The sequence below is a fragment of the Sphaerodactylus townsendi genome, linkage group LG02 (genome assembly GCF_021028975.2).
Source record: "Sphaerodactylus townsendi isolate TG3544 linkage group LG02, MPM_Stown_v2.3, whole genome shotgun sequence".
Classification (NCBI taxonomy): domain Eukaryota; kingdom Metazoa; phylum Chordata; class Lepidosauria; order Squamata; family Sphaerodactylidae; genus Sphaerodactylus; species Sphaerodactylus townsendi.
In genome coordinates, this window is record NC_059426.1 from 15568864 (window position 1) to 15586174 (window position 17311).

The following is a 17311-nucleotide window of genomic DNA, read 5'->3' on the forward strand; positions in this document are numbered from 1 at the left end:
ATGTTCACCGGGGTTGGTTTATTTTTATTTTTTTAAAAAAAAATATTTTCCATTGTCTTCTTTTCCTGCAATTATTTTTTTGGTTTTATTTTGTTGGAAAAAACGAAAATAAAAAATGCACCAAACACTGCTAGGTGCACAAACTTTGGCACTGCTGCAGCTACTCCCCCTGAGCGCCAGGCAACCGGGGCGCGGCGTGGGAAGCGCGCATTGGCGCCCGGCGCTCCGCCTTTCCGCGCTCCAAGCGGGGAGGGGAGCGGGGGCGGAGCCGGGAACGGGCCGGCCCAGGCAGCCTCTCCCGGGGCCCCGCTTATCAGGAGCGGCCGTGGAAGCGACCAGCCCTCGCCTGCCTCCCTTTTGCAGGACTCGCCAGGCGAAGCAGCTGCAGCCGCCCCGGGGGGAGACCCGCCAGCCCTGTCCTTGGCCACCTTTTGCACCCTGCAGGGATCTCCGTCCAGGTAAATCCACTGGATCTCCGCTCCTTTTGTCTCCCACCCTTCCGCGTCCGTGGCCGTTGTAGAGCATTTCCTTATTTGCTGCATTGCAAATCGTTGCAGATTTTTTTTTTGGTCTTTGCAAGTGGGAAGGGTGGTCTCTTGCACAAATTCCTGGGTCCCCTCCCCGTTTTTTGCATGGATCTCCTTTGTCTGCCCCCCCCCCTTACAGAAATCAAAATGGGATTGTATCTGATCCGACGCGATCCCTTCTTGCCGAGGGGTGCCTCCGTCGCTTGCTTGAATAATAATAATGCAGCCCAGACGTTTGCACTCACGCCCTCTCTGCTCAGCTCCTATTCCGTGGTTAATGCGGCTTAAATGCATGGCAGCTACTCCAGATGGGGCAATGCCCGGTTAAAACGGCGTGACCCGCAATTCTTTTTTCGTTTGAATCGGGTGGAGGATCCATCTGAGATCGACCACCTGATTGGATCTGCATTGCAAACCGAGGATCTAATCTTTAAGGTCTAGGACTGATCCCTGATCCCTGTGTGCCCCCCGGGGGTTAGGCTTGGGGAGGGGAGGAGGTGAAAGCCTGTCTCTTTCCCCTTGACCCCTGACCAGTTGACATCTGTCAAGACATCCCAGATCCTCCCGCCCCCCAAAAACTGCCCTCCGACTAGAAAGATCTTTTACCTTTAAACAGAGCGATTCCCTGCTAGTATCCCTTTGCCCTCTGCAAACACACTCTGTTTGCTTTGAACATAACCTATAATCTCTTTTGCTATTTCATCATGGCAAGTCAAGTTTTGCAAAATAGCTTTTCTGAGAAAGGAAGAGAAAGCTGTGCGGGTGGGGAATGTAGCGGAGAAAGTGGAATCTGCTAGGCTGAAAAGGAGATTCTTTTATACATTTCTGCCTCTTTCTTTCTTTCTTTCTTTCTTTCTTTCTTTCTTTCTTTCTTTCTTTCTTTCTTTCTCCCCTTCTGTCTCTCTTGGCATCTCCCCAGATGATGGGGTGTGTGTTCAGTAGCAAAAATCCTTTTTAGTACACAGGCCAGTATCCATAGCTGGTGTGACCTACTGATGTGGGATTGTTTCAGTTATCTCACCCTAGCGCCTTCCTTGAAAAAGTTGAGCCTTGATTCCTCCCCCTCCCCCCCCCTCCACAAATTGTCTGGAGTTTGATTCTACTTCTGGGAAAAAGAGGATTTGGTTTCATACCCCACTTTTCTCTGTTGTAAGGAGTCTCAAAGCAGCTTACAACCCTAACCCTCTCCAATTACCTTGTGAATTCTTTGGTGAAGAAAATCAAAATGAGAATTAAAGCTTTTTAAAAATTAAGTTAAAAAGCAAGGTGGCAAAGGAGGATAGAATAACCGGTATTTTTAAACCCCAGCTATTTCCAGAGACCAAGATCTGTTTAGGATTTGCAGGCTTATTTGTGTTCAAGTGTTATCAATTCGCTTCCGACTCATGGTGACTCCATGAATTATTATCCTCCACAACGTCCTCCTGTTAACCGTCTTGCTCAGGTCTTGAGCAAGACTGAGGACCGGGCTTCCTGTATTAATTAATCAATTAATTTATTATTATTATTTCCATTTCTACCCTGCCCTTCCCAAGAGAGCTCAGGGCGGCGAACGGCAATAAAAGATTACAAAAATAAAACAACAATAAAACATCAGTAAAACATTAAAACCACTAGTAGATGGTGCCAAAAACCCACCCCATTAGAGTCAGCCATGTCGGGCCTTCCTCCTTTCCTGCTGCTTTTAACCTTTCCTAGCATTATTTTCTTATTTAGCAGCAAAAAAAATTTCATGTTAATAAAGGTGTGTGTGTGTGTTTCCATGCTGTGAGCTATATAGAGTTTATTACTTACAATATCAAATTTAATAAATAATAATAATAATATATCTCTGTTAGCTAGAAAAGGATTTCAAAGCGATTAGTTTTTCTCCCACAATGGCACCAGCCAGTGAACGTGGCGTTCCCAGCCATTCCTCCCCCTCGCTCCCAGGCCCTTAGCAATCTGTTTAAGGTTGGTTGTTGTGGGTTTTCCAGGGTGTGTGGCCATTGTCTGGTAGTTGCTGCTCCTAATGTTTCACCTGGATCAGTGGCTGACGAAACCCACAACAGCCGGTTGATTCTGGCCCTGAAAGTCTTTGACAATATACTATTTAAGATTTACTGTATTCTGTGCCTTCATATTATTCCCCTTCCAAGTGAAACTTTGAAAGGTCTGATTCAGACTAAAACCCTGTTCATAAGTTACAGTGAACACTTCTACAATCTGTGTATAGTGTACACTTGATTTTAAAAATATGCTTGTTGAGTGAATTTCATGTTACGTTCAATGCATGTACAGCTGAACATGTTACACAAACCCCACATTTATCCAGGTACTGGGGCCTGGTTTCCTCCCCAGAGATATCCCGAGAGAGTTGGTCCTTTCCTACAAACAGATGTATGCTGATACACACAAGTTCTGCGTTCATTCACTGTGGCATGTCGATATAGTTTTTAAAATATGGCTAGTGGGCGCCTGTGAAACCTTAGAAAAGTTTGGTAGCAGGAAAGGAAGCTTGGTTAGCTCCACTGGACGTTATGAAACAAATCTGCTTTGTGAAAGAATGGAAGAAAGAAAACAAATGAGGAAATGAAATCCAAGCCCTTGAGGAAATGGGGTTTGTTAACAGAGGTTCTAAAGCAGTGATGACGAACCTTTTCGAGACCGAGTGCCCAAACTGCAACCCAAAGCCCACTTATTTATCACAAAGTGCCAACACGGCAATATAACCTGATTCCTGAGGTTTTAGTTTAGAAAAACCGGTTGGCTCCGAGGCATGCGTTACTCGGGAGTAAGCTTGGTGATAGTTGGTGGCTTTGCTTTGAAGCAACCGTGCAACTCTTTCAATGGGTGAATCACAACCCTAGGAGGGTTTACTCAGAAGCAGGCCCCATTGCCAGCAACTGAGCTTACTCCCAGGTAAAGGATTGCACTTTAGTTCTTCGCATGAAAATCAGTGGGGTTTAACAGCGCTTAACAGGGTTTCCTACACTGCTTCCCCAAAATTAGGTTTAATGCTAATAATTGAGCCCAGCGGCCCAGGCCAGCCTAGATGTGTGGGGTGGGTGGGCACGACTCTGTTCGTGTGTGCCCACAGAGAGGACTCTGAGTGCCACCTCTGGAACCCGTGCCATAGGTTTGCCACCACCGTTCTAAAGAGACAGGCAAGGTCGTACATGTTGGTTCTGGGACAGACTGATTTGGTAGAACAAATCTACTTTTTAACATTTCTTTTTCCCCTGGGGAAAAAAATCATTTTCTTTCTCTTCAATGCCGCTTCTTCACCAAGCGTTTGGAACAAAACCTGTTTTCAGATTTCAGCATTAGTTCAACTTTCTGTCTTAAAGATGGACAAATTAAAGACGCTTAGGTGGGCCATTCCCGGTTTCTTGCAAAGATTTGGCGGCGTTTAGATATCATATCGAGGTGCCATTAAGTCTTGTGTGGATGAACCTGGTTTGTAGTTGGGCTTCACCATGTTAGTTCTTCTACCCCCTTTCCCATAATGCACACTTGAATAAGCCCCACCCCACCCCTTAAAATTCTAAACCTGGATTAAACCTCAGTTTATAATTCTGGATCATGCAGAGTTGCAGGCTTGCATTCATACATCACAACTACCCCAAGTTTTGTCGAAGGCTTTCACCACCGGATTCAACTGGTTGTGGTGGGTTTTCCAGGCTGCGTGGCCATGGTCTGGTGGATCTTGTTCCTAACGTTTTGCCTGCATCTGTGGCCGGCATCTTCAGAGGTGTATTCACAGAGGGAAGTCTGTTACACGCTGCATAGCAGGTTCCACCCAAACACTTACTGATTGTTTCCCTATCCTGGGACATGGACAATATATACCCCACGAAACATTCCTTTTTCCCTGGACACAGTGTGTAACAGACTTCCCTCTGTGATACACCTCTGAAGATGCCAGCCACAGATGCAGGCGAAATGTTAGGAACAAGATCCACCAGACCACGGCCACGCAGCCTGGAAAACCCACCACAACCAGTACCCCAAGTTTGTTTTTGGAAGGGATATTTCTGTCATTCTTTGCCGGAGCATGGCAAGTCAATGAACTAGCTTTATGCACATTCAGGTTTTGTGTGGCATTGGAATTCAGCCGGAGTCTCTGTAGGAAACCTGAAAATTGACTAAGTAGCTGTTTTTTGTTTAATTTTCTCACTACTTTTCTTTTTTTAGTAGTTTATTATAATAAATTCATACAAACATACATAGTACCCCTACCCCACTATACATTATATATTTCCTTACAATTACTACATTCACATTACATAAAACCATCACCCCACCCTTAGTGCATATGACTTCCGCTTGGAATCAATCTATCGTCTGATATGGTTTGTCTGTTATATAATTCTATTTCAATCCAGTAATTTCATCAACATTGCAGGCATAACAAAAATGGTTGATAGTCCTCATTTTTCCTTAAAAAATTAATCACTGGTTCCCAAATTAATACAAATTCATCAATTGTACTCGTACTTAACACTTTAGATAAATTATCCTATGAGGCAAACTCCAGGAGTTAGTTCATCCAATCTTCTATTGTTGGTATTGTAGAGCTCTTCCATTTTTTTGCACTACTTTTCAAACAGTTCTGCTTAAGGACAGAACTCAGAGAACTGAACATGTTTGGGTTTTAAAAAAACACCCCAATCCTTGTGTCATATAGGTGTGTTTACATTTTCTTATGTATATGGAGATAGTTGAAGAAATGCTAAAAGAGTGACTAATAATTCTGTCCTGCTTTTTCTCCAAAAAGCTCAGAGTGGCCTTTATGGAGTTCCTGTGTGGTTTTCTAGCCACATTCTGCGTGGAACTAGATCAGGTGCCCTCAGTCTGGGGAGTCTTATCAAGGCCCCGTTTCTAGAGAGGTTTCCTCTGCACAGAGAAAGGACTCCCTTTTTAAATGATACATTTATCCTCCATAACCCCCTCTTGAATCATTTGCCACTGCTAAGTGCATGTGATCAATGTGAGGGAAAGATACTCCTCTCCCTAAGCTAGCAGAAGTTGTGATGTCTGGGGAGTAGACTCGCATATTGTGGGAAAGAAATGGTGGCCACGCTGTGCTTCTCTGTGGAGACTGGACCACTTATGTTCAGGAGTGGGGAGAGCTCATTTTCTGTTCTCTTTCCTTACACAGCCTTGCTAAGTGTTGTGCTTTTACATGTCCTCTAAAACTGAATTGAGAACAAAGCCTGTTCCTATCTATATACCCTAGGTCCTATTTTTTGGGGTGGGTGGGTATTAAGATTGTGTCAGCCTGCCCAAGCAGGTTTCCTGGAGAAGCAGAATAGACCTGTTCAAAATTAAAGGATAGAGCCCAGCAAGAGAGAATATAACACCTTGTTATTCCTTTATTTTATCGTTTTAATCAACAGTACATCACACATCACCTCCAGCACATCACATTTCAGTTACATCACTTACAAAGCGCATATGAAACATCTACACCATCTACCCACAACAAGCAGAAAAATATAACACAAGACCAAGAACACACACACAAAAGAAAATAGAATCAAAATGAAAATAGAAGCGAAGGAGATACTGATTTTGAAAGAGATTCCTGCGAAAATCTTGAGAAGAAAGGAATGAGTTTTCCTAGCAAGTGGTCTAGACTCTAACCTTTCTCATAGCTTATTGTAAGGAGAAAACGGAAGAGCGGGGAATTTCGTATGCTTTTATGAGTTCCTCAGTGGGAGTGCAGGATTAAAAACCACAGTAAATAAATATAAGTGTACATGTGTACACAAGTGTATGGCAGCAATGTCTTTGTAGTGGCCCTATTCCAGTTGTGACTGGTGGTTTCATTACAGTGGTATCTGTAAGCGGCCTCTGTGTGTGAATGTGTATTCAAAGATTGCTTGCGTGCAGAAGATAGTAACTCAATAAAACTTTGTTGTAACTCAATAAAACTTTGTCAAGGATAATTTTGGGTGAGTAAATCCCTGTTGCAACTCAAAAATGCATATGTTCTCCAAGTCAGCACACACGTATAAACCTTTGCCAGGGGAGAAACTAAAACATGTATTTAAAATCTACCATGTACAGATAACTTCTTCTGAAGAAATATAACCCAATCAGCACCCTTTCCTAGTTGTCTGTACTAGCAACCTTATGCCCTGTAAGGTTTAAAAGTAGACTGGGGGATGTTTTACAACTGTGCCTCTACTAGCAAGGATCAAAGTACAAGCGCGAGCAGTAAAATTTGCTCTTTTTTTTCATTTGTTTGTATGTCAGGGTTGCAATACTTATGTGAGGCAAAGTTCCACAAAGTAATCATGTAAGGCCGGTTAGTATTACTTGGAGTCACGTTTTTAAAACCTGGGAGTCACCTACCTGTACGAACAAGTAACCTGCCCGCTCCTTGTTCACACACCTTAGTTATACTAACTTTCACAATCTGGAAGTCCTGTCATGGAGCAAGGAAACGGCAGACTTTGCCACAGCTTAGATCTGCGAGCTTTCTGTTCACACAGAGGTAAGCTTGTAAATCTGAGTGCGTGTATAAATAAATGATTCTGATGTTTCACAGAATTGCAGTTTGGGGTTGCATTTCTTTGGAGCGGGTGAGCTCTCCTGTTAATGGCAACCTACCTTGCAGAGTGTAAAGGATATGTGTGGCTTGAAATCTCTTGCGGTACACAATATATTCTGTGGCTGGATTTCGCTAAGAAACATATGGACAGGGCCAGTATGTCTCTATGGTTACCGAACTCCAGATGTGTCCTGGAGATCTCTCACTATTTCAGTTGATTTCCTGACAACAGAGACCAGCTCCTCTGGAGAAAATAGCTGCTTTGTGGGGTGGACTCTCTAAACTCCACCCCTAAATCTCCAGATATTTCCCCACTAACAGTTGGCAACTCTACTGTCACCAAACAGTTAGGCAGAATTAACATCGTCCAAACTGGGCCTTCTAGCTGTCCCTTTGGTATCAGCTTGATCTGAAGCAAATATCAGCTGATGGCCAATTATGCACAAGGTATCTACTGCGCAGTGTCTGTCGCTACAAGATTTCTTGTATGGATGTGTTTCCTCGAGCCCTGCTTTCACTTTCCATTCTTTCTGCGGCCGGCGAGACCACTTCTAGCATGACTTTTAATTTGCTTTTCTGCCAGAGCAAGCAGATTTGCCGGTGAGGACAGATTTGCCCTGGACATGTTCCCTGTGCCTATGGCAGCCTATCGAGCTCCACCCTTCCCACTCCCATCGCACTGCCATCCACGCCTCCTCCCTCACCCGTTGCTCCATGTTGCCAGCATGGTGTCGTAGCTAAGATCAGGTGGATTCTAATCTGGAGAACCGGGTTTGATTCCCCACTCCTCCACTTGAGTGGCAGAGGCTTATCCAGTGAACCAGATGTGTTTCCGCACTCCTACATTCCTGCTGAGTTACCTTGGGCTAGTCGCAGTTCTCTCCGAACTCTCTCAGCCCCACCTACCTCACAAGGTGTCTGTTGTGGGGAGAGGAAGGGAATAGAGTTTGTAAGCCACCTTGAGTCTCCTTACAGGAGAGAAAGGTGGGATATAAATCTCAACTCTTCTTCTAAATGCTCATATCAAGATAATAACAGAGTTGGATTTTCCAAGCAACAATATAAACAGGGTCTCTTCTCTTCTCGTCTCGACTCCATTTCCCCAGTTCGGCTTCCACCCTCTCTGATAATCGGGAGGATTTCTTGCAACTTTCTTTCAAACAAGCCTCTTCTTTAAAACATTTTCTCCTCAGCAACAGCAGTAGCAAGGAGAGAAAGTGTGTGTGTGAAGGGCAAGGGAGGGGGATCTACCCCATGGTCCTCTTCTTCGTCCGCAGGGAATTGCTTTGCCTCTTTCTTTTGGGGGACTTTCTTTTGGGAAAGGGGCTACAATATCAATATACCTGCTATGGCATAAATGCAATATAAATGCAATTTAAAAGGGCTTTAACAAAGCCCCTTATCATGCAACTATAAATGTGATGAGATCTGTCCCTTAAAGGGCGGAGTTACGAGAACCAGGAGATGCTGCAGAGGGCAGCAAAGGTAGGTGTGGGGCAAGCAGAGCATGGCTCCTCGCGTGCGAACAGAGAAACGCAAGGAGACCACACTACATCCTCGCTGTGCAGCTAAAAAGCATGAGGTAAGTTTTCCATGCATAATGGGCCGATGTTATTTTCCTCTATGCCCTGAAACTGTAGAAATCTTCAACAGCCCGTATCTGCATATTGAACCTCAGTTAGAAGGATGGGATACTTTTTTCCTCTGGCTAGTTGGCAACTCTCAGTTTGTGGTAGGAGTTCTGATCAGCTCTTGTATCTGTTTCTGAGTCCTTTTTTGTTCTTCCCCCCCCTTGTTGCCTCTGTCCGCTGTGTGTGAAACAAAATAAGGTACAGGTAACCCCCCCCCCCCTCCCCCGGTGAAACGTTTGAGGAAGGAGTCATAATTTCATAATTTCAGACCAGGGGGCATTCATTGAAAATGCTGGGGGGAAGAATTAGGACTAATAAAAGGAAACACTTCTTCACACAACGTGTGATTGGTGTTTGGAATATGCTGCCACAGGAGGTGGTGATGGCCACGAACCTGGACAGCTTTAAAAGGGGCTTGGACAGATTTATGGAGGAGAAGTCAATCTATGGCAGGGGTAGGGAACCTGCGGCTCTCCAGATGTTCAGGAACTACAATTCCCACCAGCCCCTGTCAGCATGGCCAATTGGCCATGCTGGCGTGATATGTAGTTCCTGAGCATCTGGAAATCTATGGCTACCAATCTTGATCCTCCTTGATCTCAGATTGCAAATGCCTTAGCAGACCAGGTGCTCAGGAGCAGGAGCAGCAGCAGCAGCAGAAGGCCATTGCTTTCACATCCTGCATGTGAGCTCCCAAAGGCACCTGGTGGGCCATTGCGAGTAGCAGAATGCTGGACTAGATGGACTCCGGTCTGATCCAGCAGGCTATTTCTTATGTTCTTATGTTCTTATGTTCTTTTTGCAGCAAATTGCTTAGTTCTCCTGTACCAACCGTTATTGTGCCATAATGTTTGCAAATGGTGGGAACAGGTAATTGCACATTCCCACAAGAGGTTTATATGCATGCAAAGGACAGTTTGGAATGGTGCTAGATAAGTAACCTTTCCCTTACAATGCTTGAAGTACAGTTTTCAGGAATGCAGATTTGCTGGAGAAAAATGTAAATCGGGGTAATAATGGAAAATGGGCTGAAGGTGCATATCCGCTTTTAGTGTATATGCTGCTCACAAGGCCAAATTGTTTGTTTTTTGAGATATGTGAATGTCAGTGAAATGCTTGAAATACTTGAAATGTCAGGATTTCATCAGTCATTTGAAAGTAACTCTTCTAGTTCTCATGGTTGCAGGAACGCATTTTAACACACAAGGCCATCTCTTCCTCAGTATTCTATATTCAGGGTCATGCTGCCATTCTGTGCGTGTGGCTGGCTGGATCTTATTTTTTGAGTTCTGCAGATTCTAAATACAATCCCATTTTCATGCCTCTCTTTATGTCCCTTTATCACACCCTGTAAAGAACTCCAGTGTTATATTCTGTATGACACTGTAATACAATGACACTGTAAAGAACTCCAGTGTTATATTCAGAATAAATCCTCCTCATAGCACATGTGTAAACGTGTTCAATATAAGTGTATATGGGCGATTCCGCACACGAGTAAAATAGGTTCGACCCAGTTCCCTGAGAAGGGTACTAACCTAGGTCGAAGCCATTGTTGTTCCCCACTGCAACCAGCTTGATCCCAGCTTGGAGGGCGGAATCATCCTGTGCCTCTTCACCACTCCGTTCCAATTGGCTACTGTTCTACGGCCATGTTCTGTCTATCCCCACACACATTATTAAAAAACTGCCACAGGAATGGAGGGACGAAGGTGGCGTTTTTTGATTGGCCAGCTGTACGCTTGCCCGAAACACTCATCTGTGATTGGCTGAATGGGGGACTCCTGGCACTAGAGATTCCACACTTTACTGGAATCGAGCTGAGTTCGAGCGTGGTTCCCTGAAAAAGTAGTCGTTCCCAACTGGAGTGAATTTGACCGTTACCGCAGTGAAGCTGGTACAAAACCATGTCGATCCCAGTGGTTGTGCGGAGCACTTAGGTCGAACGCAGCTCGAACTTAGGTCGATAATGCAAGTGCGGAATTGACCTATATCTGATATACCTAATTTAGCAAGTCATTTTGGTACAGAATTTGCCGTTGGGTTTACACTAGGTTAGAATGTGGATTCTTGCTTTTTAGTTTGTTTTTCTGTTGCTATAACAGCTAATGTTTAGTATATCTTTTCTGTTGTTTGTTTTTAGCTAGCGCACCATGTCTAAGAAAATCCATGGCGGCCCTGTGGTCGAGATGCAGGGGGATGAAATGACTCGTGTGATATGGGACTTGATTAAGGAGAAACTAATTTTTCCCTATGTGGATCTGGAACTCCACAGGTATGGGCAGTTCTTCCCACTAGTAGGAAAGTTGTCTTTTCTTTGTGTCTTGTTATATGATAATTCATGTACCAGATTCTTCCCTTGTTTCTTCTCCTTGTTGAGGCCAATTCACATATCCCCATGGCTGTTTTGAAACCTTTGTATTTTTAAATGTGATGTTTAGTAGAGGTCATTCTTCATTATTGTTTTCTTGCATTTTATATGGATTCTCAAAACTGTAGATTGGATCCAGCCAGCTTTTCCACTCACCCAATTCCCCTCCGTGCTGTAGACATATCCCACTTGGCTTTTGTCCATGCAAATCTTATGTTCGCCATGGTAGCATTTATGGCGGCCATAGAGAATCCTTCAATCCTCTTATTTTGACCAATGAAAAGGTTAGTTAGATCCAACCTTGTATCCATTGGTTGTGGTGGGTTTTCCAGGCTGTGTGGCCGTGGTCTGGTGGATCTTGTTCCTAACGTTTCGCCTGCATCTGTGGCTGGCATCTTCAGAGGTGTATCACAGAGGGAAGTGACTTCCCGCTGTGATAGACCTCTGTGATGATACCTGAGAACAAGATCCACAGCCAGCCCGCAACCCACCACAACCAGTTGAATCCGGCCGTGAAAGCCTCCGATAATACCTGTATCCATTGTTCACCTTTATTAAATAGTATTTTTCTGGATCTGCGAGCGCTTGATGAATGCCTTCAAACAGAAACTTCCGCATACCTGTTCAAATCATAGAGTTGGGAAAGACCACCAGGGCCATCCAGCCCAACCCCCTGCCATGGAGGAACACACAATCAGAGCATCCCCAATAGTAATCCAGCCTCTGTTTGTAAACCTCCGAAGAAGGAGACTCATCACCCTCAGAGGCAGTGTATTCCACTGTCAAACAGCCCTTACCACCAGGAAGTTATTCCTAATGTTTAGCTAGAATCTCTTTTCTGGTAGTTTGAATCCAGTGCTCCATGACTTAGGCCGTTTCTGCATGGCCAGCCCGCGCTTCGTCAGGTTAGATGCGGTGCTAAATGACACCGACGCGGCGCTTTGGAACCGCTTTGCACGTAACAGTCCCGGTAGGGGTGGAAGAAGTACCGCTAGCACTGTGTGGAGCTGCGCTGCTTGTCCCTGAGCGGCTCGCGTAGTCCCCTCTCCAGCCTTTCAGGCGTGTCGCACAGGCCAGGGGACATGCCCCCCCCCCTGCCCTGCTTGCGCAACAGCTCTGGAGTCGCAGGGCAGGGGACGGTATCTGGCCTGTCGCGTTTACCGAAGGGCAGGAACGAAGAAGCTGTTAAAGCGATTAGGAAAGGGGATGGCGCCTTCCACCCACTGCCGTTACGCTGGCAGAAAGAGTTGGAAGCTCGCTGTTTCAAATACCTGCAGCTCAGGGGCGAGTGTTTCAGAAACAGCGACTTCAAGCACCACTAAGGGAGTTCTTGAGGCATCGCGAGCGGGTCTCCCAGGGACGCTGTTTTTAGCATCCCTGGGATGCTGTATTTGGCCCGTGCAAAAAGGTCCTTAGTCTCGGGAGCTGGAAAAGAAGCTTGCTGTTGGCCAGCCCTAACTCTTTAACATCTCTTGGGAGTCCCAAACCTTTTTGAGCCTGTTTGGAATTCTGACACTGCATGTTGGGCGCACCAACAAAATGGCTACCTCAGGGGGCAGAGTCAGCTGCAAAATGGTTGCCATAGCTTAACTTCAGTAACACAACGCGGTTCCTTGTGCTGGAGTGACAACTGCTGCCAAAGCAACATTTTTAAAAACCTGCATATCCTTTTTGAAGCAAAAGTTCTACCTGGTCCCACCCCCTTCCTAAAAACACTAAACAGGAATTAGAAAAAGGGGGGGTGGGCACAACGGAACCCACAGACACCACATTGGGGACCCTTGATGTAAATGACGACTATCCAAAAGATAGGAGGCCATCTTGGGAGGGGGTAGGATTTCAGGAACTTTTGTGAAACCCTTAACGTCAAGGGGATTTAGGTGGTTGAGATGCCTTCCTAACTCAATGTTAGGATCTCAATCACCTAGATACAATCTCCCTGACAGTCTCCATGTTGCTAATGCTTTTTTGATAGCCCCCATTTCCTTGCCCCCGACTTATGCCCCAGAATGGCAGTGGTAACTTATAGCACAGTGGTTCTCAACCTTCCTAATGCCGCGACCCTTTAATACAGTTCCTCCTGTTGTGGTGACCCCCAACCCTAACATTTATCCATTTTACAGATGGAAAACACTGAGGCAGAGAGTCTTAGGCGACCCCTGTGAAAGGGTCGTTCGACCCCCAAAGGGGTCCTGACCCCCAGGTTGAGAACCACTGATATAGCAGGCTGGTTACATATATCTTATAGTAATTACATTGAGTTAGGAATGCATCTCAAACACCTAGATACAATCCCCTTTGACACCTAATCATTTTGACATGGTTTATGCTAGTGAAGAGCATAAGGAATTGCCTGCTGGATCAGGCCAGAGATTCATCTAGTCTCAGCATATTTTTTCACACAGTGGCCCCCACATTTGCCTGTGAGGGAGCCTAGTGACAGGCTGTAAAGACCAAGGCCTCCCCTTGCTGCTGACGTCCAGCGTTGCTATTCAGAGGTTTCTGGCCTTTCGCCCCTCCCCAGCATTGAACACATAGGGCACAGGTGTCAAATTTGCGGCCCTCCAGATGTTATGGACTACAGTTTCCATCGTCCCATGCTAGCATGATGCTGGCAGGGGATGATGAGAACTGTAGTTCATAATGTCTGGAGGGCCACGAGTTTGACACCTGTGACATAGGGAATTCACCATGGCTAGCACCCTGGGATTGAATAGCCGCCATCCTTGTTTCTGGCAGGGCTCCTATGTGTTTAAACCTCCTGGCTGAAATGTAGGGTTGCCTCCAGGCCTGAAGTAAAATCTTCTGTCCCTGTAATAGAGTCTTAATGAGCAGAAATGGGCAGCTGAATGATCCTGTGGGGTAAATAACATCCCATTAAGCGTCTGTCGAAACGCAGGATGTTTTGCCGAAGGCTTTCATGGCCGGAATCACTGGGGTGCTGTGTGGTTTCCGGGCTGTCTGGCCGTGTTCTAGCAGCATTCTCTCCTGACGTTTCGCCTGCATCTGTGATCCTCTGAAGATGCCGAAACGGAGCCACAGATGGTATGTAAAGGCGTCGGAGAGAATACTGCTAGAACACAACCAGACAGCACCGAAACTCTGCAACCTTTCTTTAGGATGTTTCTTTCTGCAGGCCTGTGAGCAGCCCTACATGCTACGCCGTAGCAGACTCCGTGAATCAGGAAGGCCTACAGTAGCTGAGCAAATCCCTGCAAACTTTCAGCACAATCCCATGCATGTCTACCCTGTAGCAAATCCCATTATGTTCAGCAATGCTTTTTCCCCTGCGGCACCCTTAGTCATTTTGCATTTCCGCTAGTTGTCCAGGCCGTTGAGAAAGTCCCCCCTAAGGATATCCTTTGGAGTCCAGCGAGAGCTTTTCAGGGCACCTGGTGTCAGGTAAACCCACGAGTCCTTGGCCTTTCCCCCAGTTCCAAAAACACAGCAACTCACCTAACCAGGTGAGCTAGTTTGCTCGGGCTGATGCTGCAATAGCAGAATCAACCGTTGATGGCACTGATTATGATCCCCATGCACGCAGTCCCAAATGTGTCACCTTGGACACTCTTTCATTCTTTTGATATTATATTGGCCCGCCGGGCTTTTTCTCTCTTCTAAAACCTCAGCCAGTGTCTCGCGTTACATTCGCTCTGGATTAGCTTGGCAGCAAGTGATTTATTTCCCTTCCCAACATTCCCAGTCACCTGTGAGGTGGCTTATTTCTACTGACGTTCTGTACAGATTGCTGACTCAATTGGGAATGCTGAAGGTACTTTATGGTTTGGCTCTAGGACTGTAAGGAATCCTTCATTCAGAGGTGGACAGATGAAGAAGAAGAAGAGTTTGGATTTATATCCCCTTTTTCTCTCCTGCAGGAGACTCAAAGGGGCTGACAATCTCCTTGCCCTTCCCCCCTCACAACAAACACCCTGTGAGGTAGGTGGGGCACAGAGAGCTCCGAGAAGCTGTGACTAGCCCAAGGTCACCCAGCTGGCGTGTGTGGGAGGCAGTACAGGCCAATCTGAATTCCCCAGATAAGCCTCCACAGCTCAGGCAGCAGAGCTGGGAATCAAACCCGGTTCCTCCAGATTAGATACACGAGCTCTTAACCTCCTACGCCACTGCTGCTCCCTGCCGCCAGTCTTCTTTTCTCAAAAGGAGATGGCGCCGCTTATTTCCACACATGGCTTTTCAGTGAATTTTTAATGAAAAAAAAACTTTCATTAAACTTTTTGCAGGGGGCAGTATATGAATCTGAGAGCAGCAGGATTCTTATCCCGTCCTTTCCCCAGAGCTAGCGTGGTGTAGTAGTTAAGAGCAGGTGGATTCTAATCTGGAGAACCAAGTTTCCTTTCCCACTCCTCCAGCTGAGTGACAGAGGCTTATCTGTTGAACCAGATGTGTTTCTGCACTCCTGCATTCCTGCTGGGTGACCTTGGGCTAGTCACAGTTCTCTCAGAACTCTCTCAGCCCCACCTACCTCACAAGGTGTCTGTTGTGGGGAGAGGAAGGGAAAGGAGTTTGTAAGTCACCTTGAGTCTCCTTACAGGAGAGAAAGGTGGGATATAAATCCAAAACTCTTCTTCTTCTCATGGGGGTTTGCAAGGTGGATGTTTTCCAGTCAGAATTTGGCTGCTAGTTTATAAGGGAAGTTTACTAGAAGGCACATCACTGTATCAGGGTCCCTGCTCCAGGTCCTTGTGAACTGTCATGGCAACCAGGAAAGGCAGCATATAAAAACAAATTTGAACTCGGGGTGCTGATTTCTCTCCTCCTGCTCCCAGGTTTTTTAAATGTATTTCTCATCCCACGTTTCTAGAGCAGGGACATACTTTCAGTAACATTCTGGATAAGTTGACGAGGCGCGTAACTAACAGTGATGCTTTTGGTGATGGGGGGGTTGGCTCTTGCAGCTACGATTTGGGCATCGAGAAACGCGACGCGACGGACGACCGAGTCACCGTGGAAGCCGCCGAAGCCATCAAGAAGTACAACGTAGGCATCAAGTGTGCCACGATCACTCCCGACGAGAAGCGAGTAGAAGAGTTCAAGTTGAAGCAGATGTGGAAATCTCCCAACGGGACCATCCGAAACATTCTGGGGGGCACAGTGTTCCGGGAAGCCATTATCTGCAAAAATATTCCCCGGCTGGTATCCGGATGGGTGAAGCCCATTATCATTGGCCGTCACGCATTTGGAGACCAAGTGAGTGCTTTGAGTTGTACTGTGTATGTGTTGGCGTATATTCATTTGTTTTCTGTGCCTCATCTCCAGTGAACCTGCTTGAAGCCGCCGTGGGTCAGTGGTAGAGAATCTGCCTGGCATACTGAAGGCCCCAAGTTCAATCAGTAGGTGATGCGAAACACCTCAATCTGAGACCCTCTCAGTCTGAGTAGACAATACTGGTGCAGTGGTTCAGAGCAGGAGGATTCTAATCTGGAGAACCAGGTTTGATTCCCCACTCCTCCACGTGAGCAGCAAACTCATACCTGGCGAACTGGGTTTGTTTCGCCACACCTCCACATGAGTGTGAGTGGCAGAGGCCTATCTGGTGAACCAGATGTGTTTCCGCACTCCTACATTCCTGCTGAGTGACTTTGGGACAGTCACAGTTCTTTGGAACTCTCTCAGCCCCACCTACCTCACAAGGTGTCTGTTGTGGGGAGAGGAAGGGAAAGGAGTTTGCAAGCCACCTTGAGTCTCCTTATAGGAGAGAAAAGCAGGGTATACATCCAGATTCTTCTTTTGACCACAGATTGAGAGAGGGAGTTCCTATTTCTTGTCCTTTGCCACGAGTACCTTGCACTTGCTGATAAACTGTAGACAGAGATTCTCACTTTCCCAGGATCTCCTTTTAGATACCCTGACAACCCCTGGAAACGTACTTAATTATTCTAGTAACGTTTTGAGTATGTCACTGGAGTCTGAGATGTATTCCCAGCTGCCAGAGAAGGGCCTGCCATAGAATCTCTTCAGATCTCCTAAAAGTGGGGCCTAAACAGCTATGCTACTATGGTGTAGTGGTTAAGAGCGGTGGGCTGTAATCTGGAGAAGCAAGTTTGATTCCCTCCTCCTCTTGAGAGGCAGACTCTTATCTGATGAATTGGATTTGATTCCCTGCTCCTACATTCCAGCTGGGTGACTTTGGGCTAGTTACGGTTCTCTCAGAATTCCCTCAGCCCCACCTACCTCACAAGATGTGGGGAGAGGAAGGGAAAGGAGTTTGTAAGCTGCCTTG

At 46.1% G+C, this 17311-nt stretch overlaps 1 protein-coding gene across 1 annotated transcript in view; it reads left to right on the plus strand.

Moving 5' to 3' along the window:
- The first annotated feature begins 264 nt into the window (after window positions 1–264).
- Window positions 265–17311, plus strand: part of IDH1 (isocitrate dehydrogenase (NADP(+)) 1) — a 32889-nt gene continuing 15842 nt past the window's right edge. Inside the window, exons 1-3 of the mRNA XM_048486044.1 lie at window positions 265–458; window positions 10843–10974; window positions 15987–16278. Coding sequence (XP_048342001.1) covers window positions 10853–10974; window positions 15987–16278 — 414 coding nt within the window. The 5' untranslated portion in view covers window positions 265–458; window positions 10843–10852. The remainder of the gene's footprint in view (window positions 459–10842; window positions 10975–15986; window positions 16279–17311) is intronic.